This window comes from Pelodiscus sinensis, chromosome 6 (genome assembly GCF_052426305.1).
Source record: "Pelodiscus sinensis isolate ZL-2025 chromosome 6, ASM5242630v1, whole genome shotgun sequence".
Lineage (NCBI taxonomy): Eukaryota > Metazoa > Chordata > Testudines > Trionychidae > Pelodiscus > Pelodiscus sinensis.
This window is the reverse complement of record NC_143057.1, coordinates 113,413,983-113,433,938: the sequence shown is the minus strand read 5'-3', so window position 1 is coordinate 113,433,938 and position 19,956 is coordinate 113,413,983. Positions and strand designations below refer to the sequence as shown.

General features: G+C 44.6%; 1 protein-coding gene across 4 annotated transcripts in view; it reads left to right on the top strand.

Annotated features, from left to right (window-relative positions):
- Window positions 1–19,956, top strand: part of RAB27B (RAB27B, member RAS oncogene family) — a 179,216-nt gene that overhangs the window by 138,038 nt on the left and 21,222 nt on the right. For all 4 annotated transcript variants that reach the window (XM_075932644.2, XM_006116597.5, XM_006116598.5 and 1 more), the window contains one exon: window positions 18,014–18,185. In XM_075932644.2, coding sequence (XP_075788759.1) covers window positions 18,033–18,185 — 153 coding nt within the window. In that variant the 5' untranslated portion in view covers window positions 18,014–18,032. The remainder of the gene's footprint in view (window positions 1–18,013; window positions 18,186–19,956) is intronic.

Below are 19,956 nucleotides of genomic sequence, written 5' to 3'. Positions count from 1 at the left end.
TCCTATTGGCTATTTGATAAACACTTGCTTAGTCAACTAGTCCTTAACATCCTTAGTAGGAAGTGCTTGTTTCAGCTGCCCTTTCCGTGGTCTCTGGTAGAATGGTTTCTACAGGTATCTCCCCAGAACTGAACAAATTTGGGGCAACACGTGCTATGGAATGTTCTTTCTAATTGGCTAGCTGGACCCAGCCTCATGGGAGGGGTGGTATAGAGGAAACTGCTTTAGGTGCATGCACACCTGGTTGTATGGCCTTGACAAGCACTTTGGGTGTGGTGGAGGGACAAGCAGGGTGGGGTGGTAGCTGTTTGTGCAGTGCAGCATGAACGGAGGGGAATGCGTTCACACCCTTTGCACACATTCTCCCGCATACGGACCTGGTGAAGCCCAGTGTTTTCCTGCTGCACTCTTGGCCAGGGTTTGCTAGACACAGATGGATCTAGCAGCTTGTGCAGTGTTGTTGAGGAAGAAATGTAGTCTCACAGAACTGCACAGACCCAGAAGTGGCGATAAAGGATCAACAGGTTTTAAAAATGCCAAACCAGGAAACTTATAATGCAGGTGGAGAGGAGCAGGTAGCTAGAGAATGTATACATGATCAGGCATTAACAACTGGAAAAAGTAGAGACTGGGCTGGAGAAGGGATGAGCTGACTCCTCAAGCCCTCAGATATACTTCTCTCCTGTCATAAAACCAAACTCACTTCCTCCCATTCCCCTACTTCCCAGACCCCTACTTCACCAGCCTCTTTGGCCTCCATTACAAGCTTCAAGCCCTGTCTACCTTCATTGGTCTTGTTGCTGCTGATGTGCATGCATGTAGTGAGGCTACAGTGTGATGGATTGTAGGGTAAGTCAGTGGACCTGTGACTGACAGAGATAGGCCCCAAATAGATGAAGTATGGTCTGGGACTGTTAAGACATAATATTGGGAGATGGTTTGACAGGCCAGGAGCAGGTGAGGAGAAGGTGGCCAAAACATTGAAACTGAGGGAGGTGGGGAGGAAAGGGCTGCTGATAGGACTAGCCAGGACACTGAAATGATACAAGACAATGGGGTGAACCTGGAGCACTAAGCACTACTGAATAGAAAATAATAATTGATAACCGTGCCACTCTCAGGTCTCACTGTGAGGAGGGGGAGCAGTCGAATCCCTACCTTGGTGGATCACTAGGCCTGTATTCAGTTCTTTATTCCTACCTCTGTACTTTAGCGGCTTCCAAAACACTGTTTAAGAAGATAATTAAAAAAACAAAACAGGCCTTAAGATTTTTTTGGGGGGGCGGGGGAGTAATGAAATTGATTTATACTTTGAGCTGGTTCCTAGGTTAGTATAAAACTAGTTCCTTGTACTTATTCTAGCTGAAGATCTGTCCCCCAAAAGTGTTTAATTTCAATAACCAATTCTAGGAGTTTGAGTGTATTCCTTTTATCTGTCTGTAACCCTTGATTACAGCCAGGCACTAATTTTACTGGAAGAGGTGGGAAGATTATAACAACAAAACAGAAGTTGGCAAATGTTCAGGTTTGGATTCTTTACTTTAAAACAAAAGTTTTGAATTACCGTATTTTTCTCGACTGTCTGTTTGTTGTTGTTGTTGTCAGCATTCCTTTAAAATGTGGTATAACCAGTGTGCTCAGACTTAATCACAGGATTTTGTCTTGACAAAGAAGTCCTATAGCGAGCTATATGGTAGATTTCAGATTTAAAATCATGGTTATGGTCAGACAATGAAATACTGCATATACATATATCAGCTATAACAAAGGAAGTCTAACCCAGTTCCTGTCTTTCAGAAAACTTCACTAGCTCTTAAGATTGAACAGAATTGCTACTTTTTCCTGGCACTCTGGCAGATAAGTACCAAAATTAAGAGTAGTTTTCACTTTGATAGCAAGGGATTTCAAGGTTTTGATTAGCAATCAAGTTACCAGTGAGTGAAAAGCAACTTCAATGGTATTTTGAAAGGCTTCCATTGACTTCACAGTGAGTTGGATTCATCTCATGAGGCAAAATCACATCTACACTAGGTCTAATTACTCCTTGCTGTTTTTTATTTTTTTATTGTTTAGTCCTTACACAGCGTTTAGTCTTAGACGATATAGGACTGCCTGTGAAGTAGTAGGATTCTGAGTCCCTTCCCTCCTTTTTGTTTTCCTCTCAATAATATTTACAAAATTCTGTTCTTCCTTCCTTCCTTCTTTCTGCAGTATGGACGAAAAACTAGAAATACTTACCACTTTTCAGTAGCCGTTTGCTTCTGATATTGACATATCCTAGCATTTCTATATTTTTATTGTTGGTAATCAGTTACACTAGTCAATCAGTCACGTGACAGAATGGATTGCCTATTAGAAGCAGGCATACACTGGATGACTGAAACTCAGATCTCAATCATATACTTACCGAACAGGTTTTTTTTGAAACAGAGAATTGATATGGTCCTTTGGGGTATAACTAATCCTTTGCTATGCACTCATCTTGGAACTTTTTATTCCATGCTGATTTCTAAATAACCTTAAGAAACAATCCACTATTTTCTTCTTTCAGTTTCTATACTGTTTGTTTAATGGAATAGTTACTTTTCAGTACTAATCAGACTTTCTTTGCATGAGAGGTGCATATATGACTGTGTGAATGTAAAGTGAGGGAACCAGTGCTACATGGAACTTTAGTCTAGGGGAATTGGGGAAGGAATTTGGTGTTGCTTCAACACTATTTAAGGCTGGCTGAGGTTGTAAAGAAGACTGTTTATAAGCAAGGGTTTAAGAAGCTACAGGTATGTGGTTGAGAAACACTGCTTTGCTTGGGTGATTCAGAAATCATTTTGTAGTACATTATGAATGACCTTTAGAATAAAAGTGGATTTGAATGGGTAACTTGCATTTTTTCCTTGTTTTTAGCTGATACATTTAAAAGTGATGTTTGTAGTTTTGTTAACATGTCTGAATTTAGAGCCAAATCCTGGTTGTCTTTCTTGCATTAATAGAGCCTTGTGGGGCTCTCGCATGAGTAATGTGACCAAGATTTGAATGTTCAGATCTGCTGGATTCTTTTCAGGTCTTGTGTATTCTTATTGTATGAATTCTAAAATAATGAACTGACCCTTGTATATATTGGCATGTGTTGTTGAAAGACACTAATACAGGTTGTATTTTTAGTGACTAGCTTTTGGTTATTAGTGAGCTGTCAAAGTGTAGTCAAACTTTTGAATGTTGATAGCATGTAATGTTAAAGGGACACTTTCAACTGAATGTGTATATACATTTATATATGTTTTATAAATAAAATTTTGGCATATTAATCCAGAAGGAGTGAGAATTCTATGCACCTGACCCTAAAAAGCTTTTCATGTGCACAGACTTAGATGCTGCACCCTTGAAATCAACATGTGCTGAGTTTCTGCCTGAAAGGTCCTCACTGTTCCCAAATGAACCAGACTTACTGCTTTGTACTATTTTTGTCTTTTGAGCTTGAAAAATGACAAGAGATTCATTTCACTTTCATATTGGAAGGCACTGGAATGGAGTTGACATATTAGGATGCTCCATATAGAGAGTGTGTGTGGTTTAGGGGTCTTTTTTTCTGGTTTTCTTCTTTATGTGGTGGGGGGGGAGAAGGGCCCTGATGACTAAGTGAAACTCCAGGGATTTGAGTATTCCTTCAGAAAGGATGAAGATATGATCTCACATGACCACCTTATCAATAAACTAGGGAAATACAACCTAGATGAGGCTACTATAAGGTGGGTGCAGAATTGGCTGGATAACTGTTCTCATGGAGTAGTTATTAATGGTTCCCAGTCATGTTGGAAGGACACAACAAATGGTGTTGCACAGGGGTCTGTTTTGGGATTGGGTTCTATTTCAATATCTTCATAAATGATTTAGACATTGGTACAGAGAGTATGCTCATTAAGTTTGCAGATGACACCAAGCTGGGAGGCAAGTTGCAAGGTTTGGAGGATAGGGTCATAATTCAAAATGACCTGGACAAACTGCAGAAATGGTCTGAGGTAAATAGGATGAAGTTTAATACGGACAAATGCAAAGTACTCCACCAAGAAAAGAATGATCAGTTTCACACACACAATGGGAAGCGACTGTCTAGGAAGGAGTATTACTGAAAGGGATTTAGGAGTCCTAGTGGACCACAAGCTAAATGAGTCAACAGTGTGATACTGTTGCAAAAAAAGCAAACATGATTCTGGGATGCATTAATAGGAGTGTTGTGAGCAAGACATGATATGGCTGATTGGGCTTCAGTTGGAGTATTGTGTCCAGTTCTGGGCACCACATTTCAAAAAAGAAGTGAAAAATTGGAGAAGGTCCAGAGAAGAGCAACAAACATGATTAAAGGTCTAGAAAACATGAGGTATGAGGGAAGACTGAAGGAATTGGGCTTCTTTTGTTTAGAAAAGAGAAACCTGAGAGGGGACATGCTAGCAGTTTTCAAGTATCTAAAATGGTGTTATGAGGAAGATGGAGGAAAATTTTTCTCCTTGGCCTCTGGAGTGTGGTAGGGGCTCCAGGCTTAGCCCAGGGCAGAGGGCTGAGGTCCCAGAGAGGTTTCAGGCTGTAAGCTGTGGAAAGGAGTTTAGGTGCAGGGAGGTAGACCAGTGGAGTTAAGTCAGGCTGAGTCCTGCCCTGGCCCTGCACCACTCCTGAAAGCAGCTGGCATGTACAGCAATAGCTTCTTGGTGTCATGTGCTGCACCTCATCTACCAGCACTGAGCCTACAGCTTCCACTGGCCCTAGACCAGAGCCTGCTCCTCAACACCGTACTCCAGTCTGGTGACAGTGAGTGAGGAAGGGGATGCAGTGAGCAAGGTGAGGCCTTGGAGAAGGGGTGGAGCAGGGGCAGGGCCTCAAAGAAGAGACAGGAAGGAAGTGGGGCAAGGGTATTTGGGTTTGAGGTAGATCTTACATTGCACTTAAATTGAAAAAGTGATCGGTGATTAAAAAGATTGGAGATCACTGATCTAGACAGTACTTGGTCCTGTCATGAGGATGGGACTTGATGCTCTGTTGAGGTCCCTTCCAGTTCTAGTATTCTATGATTCTAAGATGGTGATTCATCAAAAGTTTTTGTTTTTAATAGTTTTTTGGGGGGTGGGATGATCTTCTGTTTCCTTTTTGGCTGTACAATTCCAGTTGATGTACTATGATTGGTGGAAAAATGTTTTGTCATGAGTCCCTGTTGCTCACTATTCTGTCTAGTTATTCCCCATTTCAGGAAGCAGGCCCAAGGCTATCCAGGAGTAACTCAGACTCTTGACATCTGGATTCTGCACCCTCATTCTGATCTGCAACTGTGATTTCACCCTCCCTCTCTTACTGGGAAAACATGCTTCCAAACAGGAGCAGAGAACTTGGGAGTGGGGCGGGGGAGAGGAGAGTCAATGTATTCTAAAGTTCAGGTTTCTACATTTGCTGCTCAAAACTGTCTGGAAACTCCACTCTAGACACTGGGGACTCAGACCATTTGAATGATGTTATGGGACAATCCTAATAACCTAGCAAACGAGCGTCAACAACTATTAAGGCAGTATAGGTGTGTCTAGACTACAGGTTTTTTTTTTTTTTTTTTTTAAAGCAGCCTTTTTTTTGAAAAAAACTTCCCCTGCATCAAAAGAACACGGCAGCTGTCTAGAAAGTAAATCAAAAGAATGTGGCAGGTTTTTTTTATGGTGAAAAACCTCGTTTTACAAGGAATAACACCTTTTTTCGAAAGTGCTCTTTTGAAAAAAGATGCTATGTAATGCAAACTGTGCTTTTTCGAAACTGAGCATCCAGACTGCCTGGGTACTCTTTTGAAAAAGCAGCTTGGGAAAGGAAAGAGGGGGAGGAGGGGGTTGTATGGCTTTTACTGTGGCTTACGGTCACTGGGTGGCTGAACAAAAAAATCAGTCATGTAGCACTTTAAAGACTAACAAGATGTTTTATTAGGTGATGAGCTTTCGTGGGGCAGACCCACTTCAGATCATATTCTGAAAGTGAATAGGCATGACTATTATGCAACAGATGTAATTATTCTTAATTATATCAAAGGCAAAGAATTGGGCCACCTCTTACTTTGAGGGACAATAGAATCATTAATGAACTTTCTGACAGTTGGTAGTACTTGCCTTGTTAAGTCTTTTAAAGCTCTACATGGTACCAGGTCACGTTGTTTAAACAATGTAGTTTTATTCTAGGAAGTAGGGTACCAGATTCAATACCCTGGCATTGCATATTGTATTTTCATGACAGTGGCACCTATGTTGCCCAGCAGGATTGAAGCTACTTATTGTACAAAGGCATGTAAGACTTTTCCTTTGGTAAATAGCTTAGTCTGAAATGGGTAACACTGGAAAGGATGGGCTACAGCTTACAAGTGTTGGCTGGCAGAGATAGTATTACTTTGGGGAGGTGGGGAAAAAACTGTATAAAACAGCCAAAGTTATTGAAGGGATGAGAAGAGCAGGGTGGAAAAGGTGGTGAGACGTATAGGGCCTGGGACAATTACATTAAAAACCAGAGCTGCAGCTTTCATTTTGTTTGATCTCAAACTGAAAAAAGGTAGAATTTCAAATACTGCCAAATCCTTGTAACATTTTTGGCTACCTTCCCAAACCTAGACATAGTGTTTGATCACAAACTGACTCTCTTTATTTGTTTTATGGTTGGTTTGTTTAAATCTTGAAATGAATAGGGAATCTGACCCCCTTCACCTAAATTGTATAGTTTGATTCAACTTAGTTTCCAATTTTCTATAGAGCATTGGGCTCAGAAAACATTAGCATACATGAATTAATCAAGATGCCAGTTTGTCACACTGAAGAAAGTAAAATGCACGACTAACAGGAAATGTTAACTGCATTGAAACAGATATTTGAAAGGCAGTTAGCTCCGTGTACTCTGCTTCAGAGTTACAATGATGGATCAGTGCATGAAAGCCGCAAATACCCTCCCAGTTGGAATTTTATTACCCAGGCTCCAGAACATTCAATTGACTTTAGTTGAAGCAGTATCCTCTATGCACCATAAGTAATCACGATTCCAGGCAACTACTCTGGAAGATCTGCTGACGAGTGACAGATTTTCAATTATCTGCCACACTATATAGTAAGAGGAATATTAGCTAAAGATAGAGGGGAAAAGTCAGTAATCAAGATGGGAGAGAATGATAGGTTAAAAGAAAGCCTTAGCTGTCTGCAGAAAAAAAAAGCGCTCTGATTTCTTCCCTCCCTCTGCACCTTCAATAAGACCTAGTCTTTGTGGGGCTTGGCTGGGAGGAGGGAAGATTAAAAGAAGAATGTCAAAAATGATACCTACATCCCTCCTTGGATATTGGTCTGACAGGAGGATTTTGGAGAGAAAGGTGGGGGGTCAGTTTTGAGGCATATTTAACTTTTTTTTTTTTTTTTTTTTTTTTTTTTTTTTTTTTAATTGACAGTATACCATCTGGGAGGAGATATCAGGGTGACAGTCTGAGATAAGGAATTGGCTAGACAGAAATTACTCGATAAGAAGTTGATTCATCTATACATAGGTGTTAGTAGAAAGCTAAACAGGATGTAAGGAAAGTGGTTTATGAACCACTGGGGGTGAGGAAAAGTGGACAACGTCTCAGTTATTTGAGGAGGGAAAGGGCAATTAGAGAAATGTTAGGAAAGCCAGAAGAGCATGGTCTGATACCCGTTTCATTAGAAGAACAGGATACGCAAGATACCTCTGTCAGCCATCATTTACAACGCCCCTTATTTCGAGATAACAAGTGGAGTGTCCACACTACCAAGCCCATTATTTCAAAATAATGGGCTGGTTGCTTTGAAATCTGTACTCCTGCTTTCCGTGAGGAATAATGCTTACTTTGAAAAAAAATAACATTAGTGTGGATGCTTAGCTACTTCTGTTTTGCAATAATTGGCCTCCAGAGGCCTCGCACAACTGCACTTGTGGCTGCTCTGGCCACACCTGCCAGCCCCACTGCCAAGTTTTTAAAGGACAAGGCTGCAGGAGACGGGCTTGTGGTACCAGGATAGCCTTGGCAGCCCCAAGCCACACCACAACCGCATAAGAGCCAGGGCTGACCCCAGCGCTCCCTCTGAACCCCCCACAGCTTCCAGCATGCCTTCGCTGCAAGTGGCCAGGCATGCAAGTGAGCTCTGGCCTGGACTAGTGCAGAGATCCTGAATCACATTGAGGTCTGGGGTGAGGAGACCAACCTCCAGGGTCTCCACACCAGAAGGCACAACTCGGATGTGTACAGCCGGATGGCCGCCAGCCTGGCCATGAAGGGGCACATGCAGACCCTCAGCTAGGACAGCATGAAAATTAAGGAGCAGGCCAGGGAGCAAAATGGATGCTCTGGGGTGGCGCCACACATGTGCTGGTACTACTACCAGCTCAATGCTATCTTGTCCGGGGGGCCAGTCACCTCCCCCCTCTCCCCCTATCATCGTCGAGTCCGCCAGGACATGCCCGGCATCAGCCTCCACAAGGGCGGGGTTGTGGAGTAGGAGGAGCAGGCAACCATGCCCGCCATCCAGGAGCTGCTTCTCACCCCAGAGCCAGTTCTCCTCCCCCCGGAGGATGTCTCTCAGGCACCAGACAAACCTGAGGAAGCACTTCAGGTCAGTTCTATAACTCCCTATATACATGCGGGGGCATGCAGCAGGCTGCAAGGTGCTACACACTCCTCTCTTGGCCTACTTGGCCTGGAGGTCTCACAGCAGCCTGTGCTCGTGTATGCACAAGGAGTGCCAGTCTGGAGCGCTCAGCCCCATGACCCTTTGACTCAGGAACCCCAAATTCCTTCTCACGAGGTTCCTGGAGAGGCCTGTCTTATTCCAGCCTCTGTAGTGGGATACCGTAGCAGTGATTTGGCATGGAAAGTAGTCTTGGTGCACATGCCCCAGGGCCATGCCTGCACTCAGTCAAGTGTAATGATGCGACGGAGACTGATCCCCTGCATGGAGAGGGGAGGCAGAGAGGAAGAGGACTGGGGAAAGAACCTCGAAAGAGGGAAGGGGTTGAGGGCCAGCCACGAGCGTGGTGCATCCCCCGCCTCCCACGCCATCCTCCTGATTCCACGGGATCCACTGGAGGAAATGCACCCAGGAAGATCTGCTGCAGGAGCAGATCGATTACCACCAGTCTCTCATCTGAGGGCTCAATGACATGTGCCGGGAGGAGCACTGGGCTGACTGGGAGCAGTGGAAGACTGCCTGGAACTAGCTGTCAAGCCAGCACAAGTACATGTACTCCTCCCTCACCTCGGTGATGGAGCGCATGGCCTCATGCATGGAGCAGGCCACCAGCCACCTCCCCATCCTCGTGTCTTCCCGATCACCTTCCCCAGGGACCCCCAGGACCTCCGACCATTGGGCAGTGGGACCTCAAGGGCAACCAAAGCCTCCCGATCACCCGGAGGCAGGTGCCAGTCCCAGCCCCATTCCTGAGCCACCCTCCTACCCCCTTCCCCTTTCCTGGTTCTTTCCCCAGTTCTTCCCCTGATTTATATTCTCCAAATGAAAACACTTGTTTGTTTAAAACCCTCCCTCCCAAAAAAACAGGCTTTTTAAATTTGCTCTGCGAGGGATGGGGGAAGGAAGGACACAAGGCAATGCAGGGTGTCCCACGCGGGGGTAGGCAGTGGAAGAGTGACATGTGAGATGCGGCTGTAGAGAGGCGCTCCTGAAAGCATGCATCTTAGCTTGCCTGACCAAGCATCCACAGGAAGTGTCCGCCATCCTGATGCCCTCCCTGGAGTTCTAAGTCCAAGGCAGGCTCCAATCAGTGTAGACATGCTATTACAATTTAGTTATTTCAAGAGTTATTTTGATTTTACTTATTTCGAAATTATTTCCTAGTTCAGAGAAGGAGTCGCAGTGAATCTTGTTGATCTCTTCTTGTGTGAGTAAAAGAGAAGGGGAACAGGCCCTGGAGGTTTTTCGCCTTCCTCTGTAGCATGGGGTACAGATCACAGCTGAAGGATTCTCTGCATGTTGGGGCCTTCAAAGTATTTGAGGGCTTCAATATCTGAGATCTAGGTGAGAGGATTATTCTGGGAGGGGTGGGTGAGATTCTGTGGCCTGCACTGTGCAGGGGGTCAGACTAGATGATCATAATGGTCCCTTCTGACCTTAAAGTCTATGAGGATTAGGAGGGAATTAGCAAGTAAGTGAACATTCGGCTGCGTTAGTTACATGGCTCTCATAGCTATGGGTTTTAAATGCTGCAGTTGTGATACTAGAACGGTGCTACTGGCATTACTGTAATGAGCTCACTGAGGTTGAAATGCTGTGATTCTTGTACCATTCTTTGTAATAGACAAACAAAATTCCATTCTGCTGTAACAGAGGTGTGCCATACTCATTTATCACAAGTCAGGGAGATATGTCTGAATCGTGATTACCGAGTTATAAGTTCATACCTCTTCCAAGTTACTCATGAATTACCAGTGGAAGCCTACTGGCAATTACTTCTCTCTAAATACTATTCAACAAAAAAACTCATTTTTCTGATGCGTTTTTTTTTTTTTTTTTTTTTTTAAGTTCAGGGGAAAACAAGTCATTCAGGTGCACCATTTAATACAGGTGACCTTCTGTGTCATCTAGCATTGCTTTTGGGGTCATAACATTATTGGCTGTCAACTTTAAAAAAGACCTTTCCCCATATGAACCATTTCATAGGTTGATTTATACTGGATAATATCAAAATACAAACCATGTACATTGCTTGTTCTGAGTGCACTCGAGATAAATGGATGGTAGCAGTGCACTTGTGGTTGTGTGCTAAATCTTCTTGTTAGGACTAGAGCTATTGCACATTTTTTTTTCTTGTGCTCTTGCAGCACCTGTGTCTTCAATCAATACAGCTTCTAGTGTACTTATTAGTAGACTTCCTTAATGGGGATGACTTGTTAGTAGTGGTCTTCCATATTCATTAATGTCAGTAGACTCATTAACTTATTATTGGCTGAACCTCCAAAATCCAGGATTCTCTGGTCCAGCAACATCCGTGACCCAGCAGGACCACAGATATTCTTGGATCAGAGAGCCCTGGCATCCGGGAGTGTGAACCCCGTCCATAGGGAGCTCTGGCGAGCCCAGTCCCCAGCAAGGATCCATGGTCGGGTGGGGGAAGAGAGGGGCCACAGAGGCTGGGGAGCTCTCTCTCCGGGGAGCCCCGGTCAGGCAGGGCAGCAACAGGACTGGCGAGCCCAGTCCCTGGTGGGGATCCCTGGTCGAGTGCGGGGAGAAGCGGAGCCATAGAGGTTGGGGAGCTCTGTTCTGGGGAGCTCCAGCAGGCCAGAGCCCAAGTTCGAGCCCTGAGGCTGGAGCCCAATGGCAGTGGGGCCGGAGCAGAGCCAACTGCAGGGAGGGGGAGCGTCCTGGGAGTGGGGATGTAAGTGACTAGTCAACTAACTAATAAGTAAATGCTTATCAAATAGTTGAGTAGGAACTCAACTAGTCACTCCCCTTTTTTCCCCCCCTCCTTGATGCCTCAGAGAGAGGCAGCAAGGCGGAGGAGTAGGAGCTGGTGCTGGGGGGAGTCAGCTTAAGAGCTGGTTTTCCCCCTAGCACCGCCTCGGCACGGGAGGCAGAGGGGAAACGGCGTGAGCGGGGATTGAAACGCTCCTGCTGGTCCCGACTTCTGCTCCTTTCCCATTGAAATGTACAAGAGCTGCCTGAGGCTCTTATACATTTCAAAGGAAGAGGCCCAGAGAGAAACCTGTGCCAGCTTCTGTCCCTGCTGACACAGGTTCCCACTGCCTCTCTCCCTTTGAAATTTACAGGAGCTGTCTGTGGCTTCTGTACATTTCAAAGGGAAAGAGGCAGCGGGATAGTGAGCGCCCCAGCCTTTATCAACTAATCGATGGAAATTCCATCAACTATTCAGTTAGTTGATTAATCAAAATTTAACAGCCCTACCTGGGAGGCCAGAGGCAGGAGCCCCCATGTCCAGCAAATTCTCTCATTTGGGACTGGTCAGGTCCCGAGGATATCAGACAAGGAAGGTCCAACCTGTACCAAATTAACAACTTTGTGTGGAAAAGCATCTGTCCAACAGCTGTAAAGCCAGTGCATTCTGATGAACGTAGTAGTGGTGGTGATAGGTTATAGTTCCATCCCTGTACATTTTAACCATTCACTTTGTACTCTGAAACCTTTCTATTTGATAGAGAAGTTTAAAACACAGCAACATGAAACTGGGGACTAATGCTTAGTTCACACGTTATGATAAGGGAACTAGAGATGGTGAACCATCAATGGCCACTCCCAAGAACCCTTTTCTTTGCTTCATCTAATGGGTGTCACAAGACATTATGGCTGTAAAGTAGAGGACTGGAGGCCATGTAATTCTAGTGCTTCAAAACATGAAGCAGAATGATCCAGTGAATTTTCTGTCTTTTCTCTGCCATGTACAGCACAAAGGAGAACGCAAGCTGTCTGTGACTAGTCCGTCACAAAAGCCAATGTGCTACACATTTTAAAATGCTTTTGATCTTTCCCAAGTCAGAAGATGCCATATAGCCTCTTGCAGTTGCTGGGGCTGCTGCGTATTTGTCAGAGCACGTATGTAAGTGAAACTGTATTATATTCAAGAAGCTTTCTCAGCCATGCAGATAACAAATCAAATTTTAGGTTGGACAAAATTTGTTATTGAAACCAAGCTGGCATGCACTTACTCCTGTGCCAAGGAGGATAGACTCCGTTATTGGAATTACAGTGGTGCAAATAGGAGTTTCCGAGAGCAGAATTTGACCCAGAGAAGCCAGCTCAGGTGCCATTGTGATGTTCACAAGAATTTGAATAAAATAGAATCTTTTATACACAAAGGATTCTCTAGACCCTGTTCATAAGTCTGCAAAAGCTTTTATGTATTAAGATTGAGGGGCAGTGTGAAATAGCTTTTACATACATAGTTTTGTTTCATCTTATGATCTCAAAGCATTTTACAAAACTAGACTATCTGTTATATTTTTTTTAAAGTGTTTAAGCATCTTCAGTTGACAAGCCCTTATTTTCAAAATTTAAAAAAAAAAAATCATGACTGCATTGTAGGGAAGTTAAATTTAGTTTAATCAACTAGGCAATGGATTTTTCCATTGATTAGTTGATAAGCAAGGGTGTTGCAGCAGGCTAACCCCACTGCAGCTCTGCCTTTTAAATGCATTAAGAGCCTTTTGGCTCTTAATGCATTAAAAAAGCTGAAGCACAGCAGGAGGGACCCAGCACGAGCTGGGACAGCAGACTGGCTTGTGCAGGGTTCTCTTCCCCCCCCCCCCCCCCCCCCCCGCTGCTCTTTTTATTTTTAAATGTATTAAGAGCCAGTAGGCTCTTAATACATTTAAAAAGCAGAGGTGCAGTGCCCAGGCCCTGCTACCTCCCTTCCCCCCCCCCCCCCCAGAGATGGTACTGGGGAGGGGCGGAGTGGAGGGGGAGCCGGATATTAAGCCAGCTGTTCCTCTACAACCGACTTCTGTTTCCCCGTCCCTTGCCGCCTCTGATAGAGACAGTAAGTGGGGAGGTGACTAGTCGACTATCCACTAAGCTTTTGCTTATTGGATAGTCAACCAGTAACTTACATCCGTACCGCATTGCGTTTACTACAAAACTGAGAATAAAACACCTAGGATAAATGAATTATATGGGCCTATTTATGGGTGTGTTTAGAGAGGTAAACAGAGTTCAGCACAGGGAGTCAGAAGTGAGACTGTTTTTATTTTAGATTGTAACAAGATTTTCAGGGCCTCATGACGACTCCTACTCCCCCCACTTGTCTTCTGGGTCCCCTTGTGACCTTAGAGTTGATGAACGCTTACAGACTCCTTTAGTATTTAAAGCACCAGGGAAGCTAACATAACTCATCCTGTACAGAGCTTGGAATGAAACCACTGACTTTCACTTCACTCCTGATTTCCCTGATAAACTATGGTGCCTCAAATTTGTAACTGTTCCTCATTTGAAGATCTTGGTTTTTAATTTTGTCAGACTGGGGACAATAGCCAGCATCTAAACTTTAAGTGCTTCTTTAGAAAAACTGATGCAAAAATGTCGTTTCTTTAGCTGTCAGGCATATGCTAGAGTAGCATTGACCTATTAAGAGATCACTGCCTGGGTGCAATCTGGACTTGTATTCGGCAAGTCAACCACAACAGAGGGCTACTGAGGACCTCATTTGGTTAGAACTACTGTTAAGAACCATGATCATCTCTTTCCCAAACCAGCAGGAACCATGACTACTGATAAATGACCCTTCATCTTTGTATGCTATTCTTATGCTTTTCTGCGCCATATCTTTCTGATCTGGACCTGCTGTGGTCATTCCTCAGTGTAGAAAGACATTAAACCTCATAGCGTGTACCTGCATTGCTCACGCAGGAACCAGTATTACCAGATGCTGCCTCTTTCCCTATTGCTGAAGGGAATGATTGCTGGTATTGACAATGCCATTTAGCATAAGGAAAGCAAAGAATTGACTAAAAGTGGCAGGGAGAAAAAGAATGAAGTAACTAACATACCTCCAAGTTCTGGTCAACATGGTCCAGCAACTGAAATTGCTGCAAATTAAGCAGAAGGGCATGTGCTGCCCTTTAAGTAATTAGCCTTAAGGACAATTTACCAAGGGGCAGGGTGGATTCTCCATCACTGGCCACTTTTTAAATGAAAACTGGATTTTCTCTCTCTTTTTTTTTTTTTTTTCCCCCCCCCCCCCCCCCCCCCTCTACTGTAGGAATTATTTTTGGGACGTTCTATGTAGGGATGTAATAGTGAAGCTGATCAATCGATAAGCAAAAGATTATTGACTTAATGCTATAGACTACATGCATTTCTCTCCTCCTGGCCTCTCTGCCAGTAAACTTTTTAGCAGGCTGGCCAGCAGCCTGGATCAGTCCTGGCTCATGCCAGGTCTAGGAGCTCAAACCTCCTTCCCCTGAACAGAGGCTGCTGCCATCCGGTGCTGATACCTCTGTATCAGAAGCAGCAGCATGGGGGACAGGTAGGCAGTCTGCAAGGGGAGCTTGGTTTTTAAACTGTCTCTGCTCGCGGACCAGATCCTGCCTGGCAACCCATGATGCTGCCTCTGAAACTGAGGCAGCAGTGCAGAGTGGCAGGGGCCGCTCAGGAGCGGGGCTGGATTGCACAGGCTGCCAGCTCCACCCAGGGGACTATAGAATAATCAAGTAACTGATAAGAATTCATGAGGTTACTCGATTATTCGATTAACCAATATTTAACATCTCCAGTTCTCTGCTGTTATACAGATGATTGGACTAGGTAATCACAATGGTCCCTTCTGTGCATGGAAAGAAAGAGGGGAATCAGTGAGCTTCTGTGAATAGTTGGGGGGGGGGGGGAATTGTACATGTGTGTTTCTTTCTTTCTAAGAATACAAAGGTGCCTACATTTGTATTAATCAGATTCCAAGTCTGTATTTGAGGATTGGTCTCTTTCTAGAACTAAAGATGTACAAAGCTAGCCCTTTGGAGGTATGCTATACCACTTTCATGGTAATTACTGACCTATTTCACTCTGTTATGGTTTAATAGAATAATATTTTTATGGGGGGGATGTATCCCAGCAAATACTGATTAGGGTGGCTGAATGGCAGAGGGGAGAAGCGAAATAAAATATGCATTTAATGGATGGGGCTTCAGAGCCATCCTTTCCTTTTTCTTTTCTTTCTGTTTAAGCTGTATCTGGGTTCCCCTGAGTAAATTCTGCCAACCTACACAGCAGAGTCTTTGCAAAGTAACAGGATTAGACAGCTGTTGTGTGGGGCAAGGGAAGTCCTTCAGAAGTGTTACTATTGCAGCTATTTAGGTCTAAGAACATATGCTCACTGCAAGCAAAAGAGGTCTGGCAGATCTTGTCCATTGTTTCTCACTGCATGAGACTCACATGAGTCAGGCTAGCACAAATTTAATGATTTACATATTCGTAGTAGAGATGTCTGATCATGCAGCCTTGCACTGATGTGGTCCATTTGCTCTCTTTAGAGATAGAAATAGACTTTTATAAATGGGAGCGGGGGGTTTTGTTCTTTTGTTAACATTACCTGTTAGAATTGTGAATTACCTGTGAGAATGAGTGAATTATTTTTATTTTAAATTTGTTTGGGGACTGGACACAGACCCACGACACACAAAAAATCCGCAAAACATTTAATTTACTTTGAACCAAAATCTTGTTCTTAATTTTTTCCCCTTCAGGTCTATTCAAAATGAAGTATTCACAAATTTTTACTGTAAAACAGTTCAGGTTTTACATGTTGGTTTGGTTTGATTTTTAGGGTGCTGCTTTAATTTTTAGGTTGGCCAAATTCCAAACTAGAATGTCACTTTGAAATGAAATATTTTGACACTTTTTAATTCCTCTTTTTTTTTTTTTTTTTTTTTTTTTTTTTTTTAAATCAGCCAAAACTATTTGGTGAATTCAGTGCAATTCCAAGCAACACTTGGTTGATCTAATCTATGTTTTTAAACTTAAAAACCCACCTCTAATAGGTACTATTGTAAATCCACCTGAGACTTTGTCCATCTAACCATGCCAAATACTAACCTTGGCTTTAGACCTGTTCTTATAATCAGCCATTTACTCAAACTTATTTTAGGAAAACTTTAATCGTGGAGTAGCAAAATATACCACCATGTATGTAAGTCTAATACTGAGTGTGTCAGTTGAAATCAGAGATGGAGTCTTTCCTGTTGACTGTTTCCTTTTACTCTTGAAAAAAATACTTTCTTTTTCCATATTGGAACATGAAGGTAAATTAGTTTTTTAAACTAAGATGGATTGCCCCACACACTCTCCCCTGAAGCATCTGTAGAACAGGCTATACAACTTGTACACTACAGATGAGGTTACAAAGCCATTTGTTGGAATAATTCCACAATCCACAGGAATGTTTCATTATACCCTGTAAAACCTACGCCATAACAACAAATCATCAGTGCCATTTTTCCTGTTTCCCAAATATATTCTATATCCGGTGGAAAAGACTTACAATGTGAGTTTCACTTTACTACAGTGTTGACTTTTAAACAGTGAAGATCTTAGCAGATGGAAGTTTCTTCATTGTGAACAATTAATTACTAGGATTACTATAGTCTATGGAATTACAGGAACTTAAAGAACATGCAACTACATCTGCATTAGTTTCTCTTTTTAAAAAATCACAATAAAATGATGAGTAGGTTATGTCCTGGAGTTTTGGTGTGATCCTGGGGTACCTTCTGGTGCCCCCTATTCACTCTCTCTCTCTCTCTCTCTCTCTCTGGCACTTAACAGTTTAGTCTCTTGTGGGCTGTGATATTTTGGTGGTTGAGTTTAGTGGGTGGGTGGTAGGTAAGAGTAGCAGTCTGTAATGTTCAGGAGCTCAGACTAGCTCTGGTAGTCCTTTTGGCCTTAAATTCTGACTATTGAGGTGTTTGAAAGTATAATTGAAATCTTTATTCCAGCCTCTATCAACTCACAAGACTTACCAATTAGACCAGACTTGGCCATGCCTAAAGCTTTGAAACTAGCATTTGAGTTCTCATGTTACATGAGCTAAAACAAATCTTAAAAGTAAAGCATTCTTCCTTGGTCTATTCTCTTCCATTGTAAACTTTTTAAGCAGACAATCTTGAGTACAGACAATAGCAATTAATTCAGTCAAATGAACAAAAATTGTTTTAAATTGAATTGTTGGCATATTTGACTGAATCCAGTTATACTTTTGGTCTTAAAGAATTAGCCAGCTTCATAGAGAGGTCCATCAGTGGCAATTGGCCAAGATGGTCAGGGATACAGCCCCATGTTCTATAAGTCTCTAATTCTTCTGACTGTTAGAAGGTGGGACTAGATGACAGAGGATGGATCAGTCAAAATTGCCCTATTCTGTTCATTCCCTCTGAAGAATTTGGCATTGACCTCCTGTCAGAGACCAGATACTGGGGTAGTTGGCTCATTGGTCAGACTCAGTCTGTCTGTTTTGGTGTTCATCATTTTTAAACCAGTTGTTCCTCTCTCTGCAGGTTCATAAAGATCAGCACTATGACTGATGGGGACTATGATTATCTGATCAAACTCCTGGCCCTGGGGGATTCTGGGGTTGGGAAGACAACATTCCTTTACAGATACACGGACAACAAATTTAACCCAAAATTCATCACAACAGTAGGAATAGACTTTCGGGAAAAACGTGTGGTAAGTTTCTCAAATCTTCCATGTCTGTGCTTTTTCCTGTTTGCAACAGGGCTGAGATCATGCTTTATATAAATATATACAATTCCTCTTACTGAAAGGTTTAAGGTTTGTTGAGACTACTTCTCTTAAGTTTGACCGGACTCAAGCTAGAAACCCTCATGTGCCCACCCCCCCAGCACTTGCGGAAACGTTGGCACACCATGAGGGAGGGGTGAAAGTGGCATGGGTCCCCCTGGGGATGCGCGCAGACACAGCTGGGAAACATAAAGGGCAAGGCCAGGGACACCTCTCTCCCTTCCCCCTCTCCACCCCCCCCCTTCAAATCTCTGAGCCGGGGCAGGCGAGGCCCCCTCCAGCAGTTCCTCGGTGTCAGACCAACCAGATTGGGCTGAAAAGTAGCTCTCCCCTCCCCCTAGCCTAGGCACCTCTGCTTGAATCATCCTGGCCTGGGCAGGGCCTTCCTTCTGCCTGGCTCCACCAAGGCTGCAGCTCTCTCCTCCCTCTGTGACCAGCACTGAAGTAGAGAAAAGGGGGAGAGAGTCGCCCTCTATTTGCCAATGTGAACTCCTCCCCCTCTCCCCCCTCCCCTCCCACTTCTGCAAACTCCTTGGCCAAGGGTGCCCGCTCCGGCTAGAGGGGTCACCAGTAAGCGCAAGGCAGGCGGCGCGTTGACCAAAGGCACCTGGCTCGTAGCGTGGTCCCTGGCTGCAGTGACCCAGGCAGCCCCTTTCACGGCTCTAGATCCTTCTGTGCAACCTGCCCCGCACAGTCCACAGAGAGCGGCTTGCCCACCAGGGCTGTAGCGCTCCGGCGCCGCTGCTGTTCTCAAAGCCCATGGTGCACCCCCTTGCACGTTGGGCTGCACTGGCTGGTGCCAGTCAGAGGAGCGCGAACTATCCCCGGGTGCCAGAGTCTGCTTCATGGATGGGAAGCTCCCTCAGGCATTTCCCGCTCCGCTGCCGCTGGGTGCTGGATAGCGGCAGTTACACCGAGAAGGCGACTGGAGCGGTGCGTAGCCAGCGCTCCAGCCGGGGCCTCCCTGCCGTGACATCCCCTCATGCCAACTAGAGGGTGCACTTTTCTCCCTGGTTCCGAGGGGAGGCAGTCCCAGAACCGTGATGACATGGTGCCTCAGCCAATCACGGCGAGGCTACGAGCGGGACTTGCTGCACGCACCCCTCCCCTCCCATTGCCTTGGATGGCCACAGGGAGGCCCACGTCGGGTGGTAAGGGCTAGGAGTTCTCTGGCCAGTGTGCCTCAGGGTTGGCCGGAATGCCACCCCTGGCAATGTGCCGCCCCAAGCACGTGCTTGGTTTGCTGGTGCCTAGAGCCGGCACTTGGCGGGCGCGCACAAGTGCCTCGGCGGGTGCCATGGCGCCCGCGGACACTGCATTGGGGACCACTGCTATAGCACAAACTAGTCACTACCTTGACTCACTTTAGTAATGAGGCTGTGATTTGAACCAGCCTTATATCTCTGTAGGTGGCCCTTTCAAGCTACAGTTCTACTCTTATAGTACAGTGTGAGCTAGCTGGAACTGGGGCATATTGATTCCTTAATATTAAATAAGATGATTATCTTCTGTACTGTCAACCTGATTCCTTTCATGGGTTCTGGGACTGCCTCCCCTCGGAACCAGGGAGAAAAGTGCACCCTCTAGTTAGCATGAGGGGACGTCACGGCAGGGAGGCCCCGGCTGGAGCGCTGGCTACACACCGCTCCAGTCGCCTTCCCGGTGTAACTGCCGCTACTCCTGTACCCTACTCCTA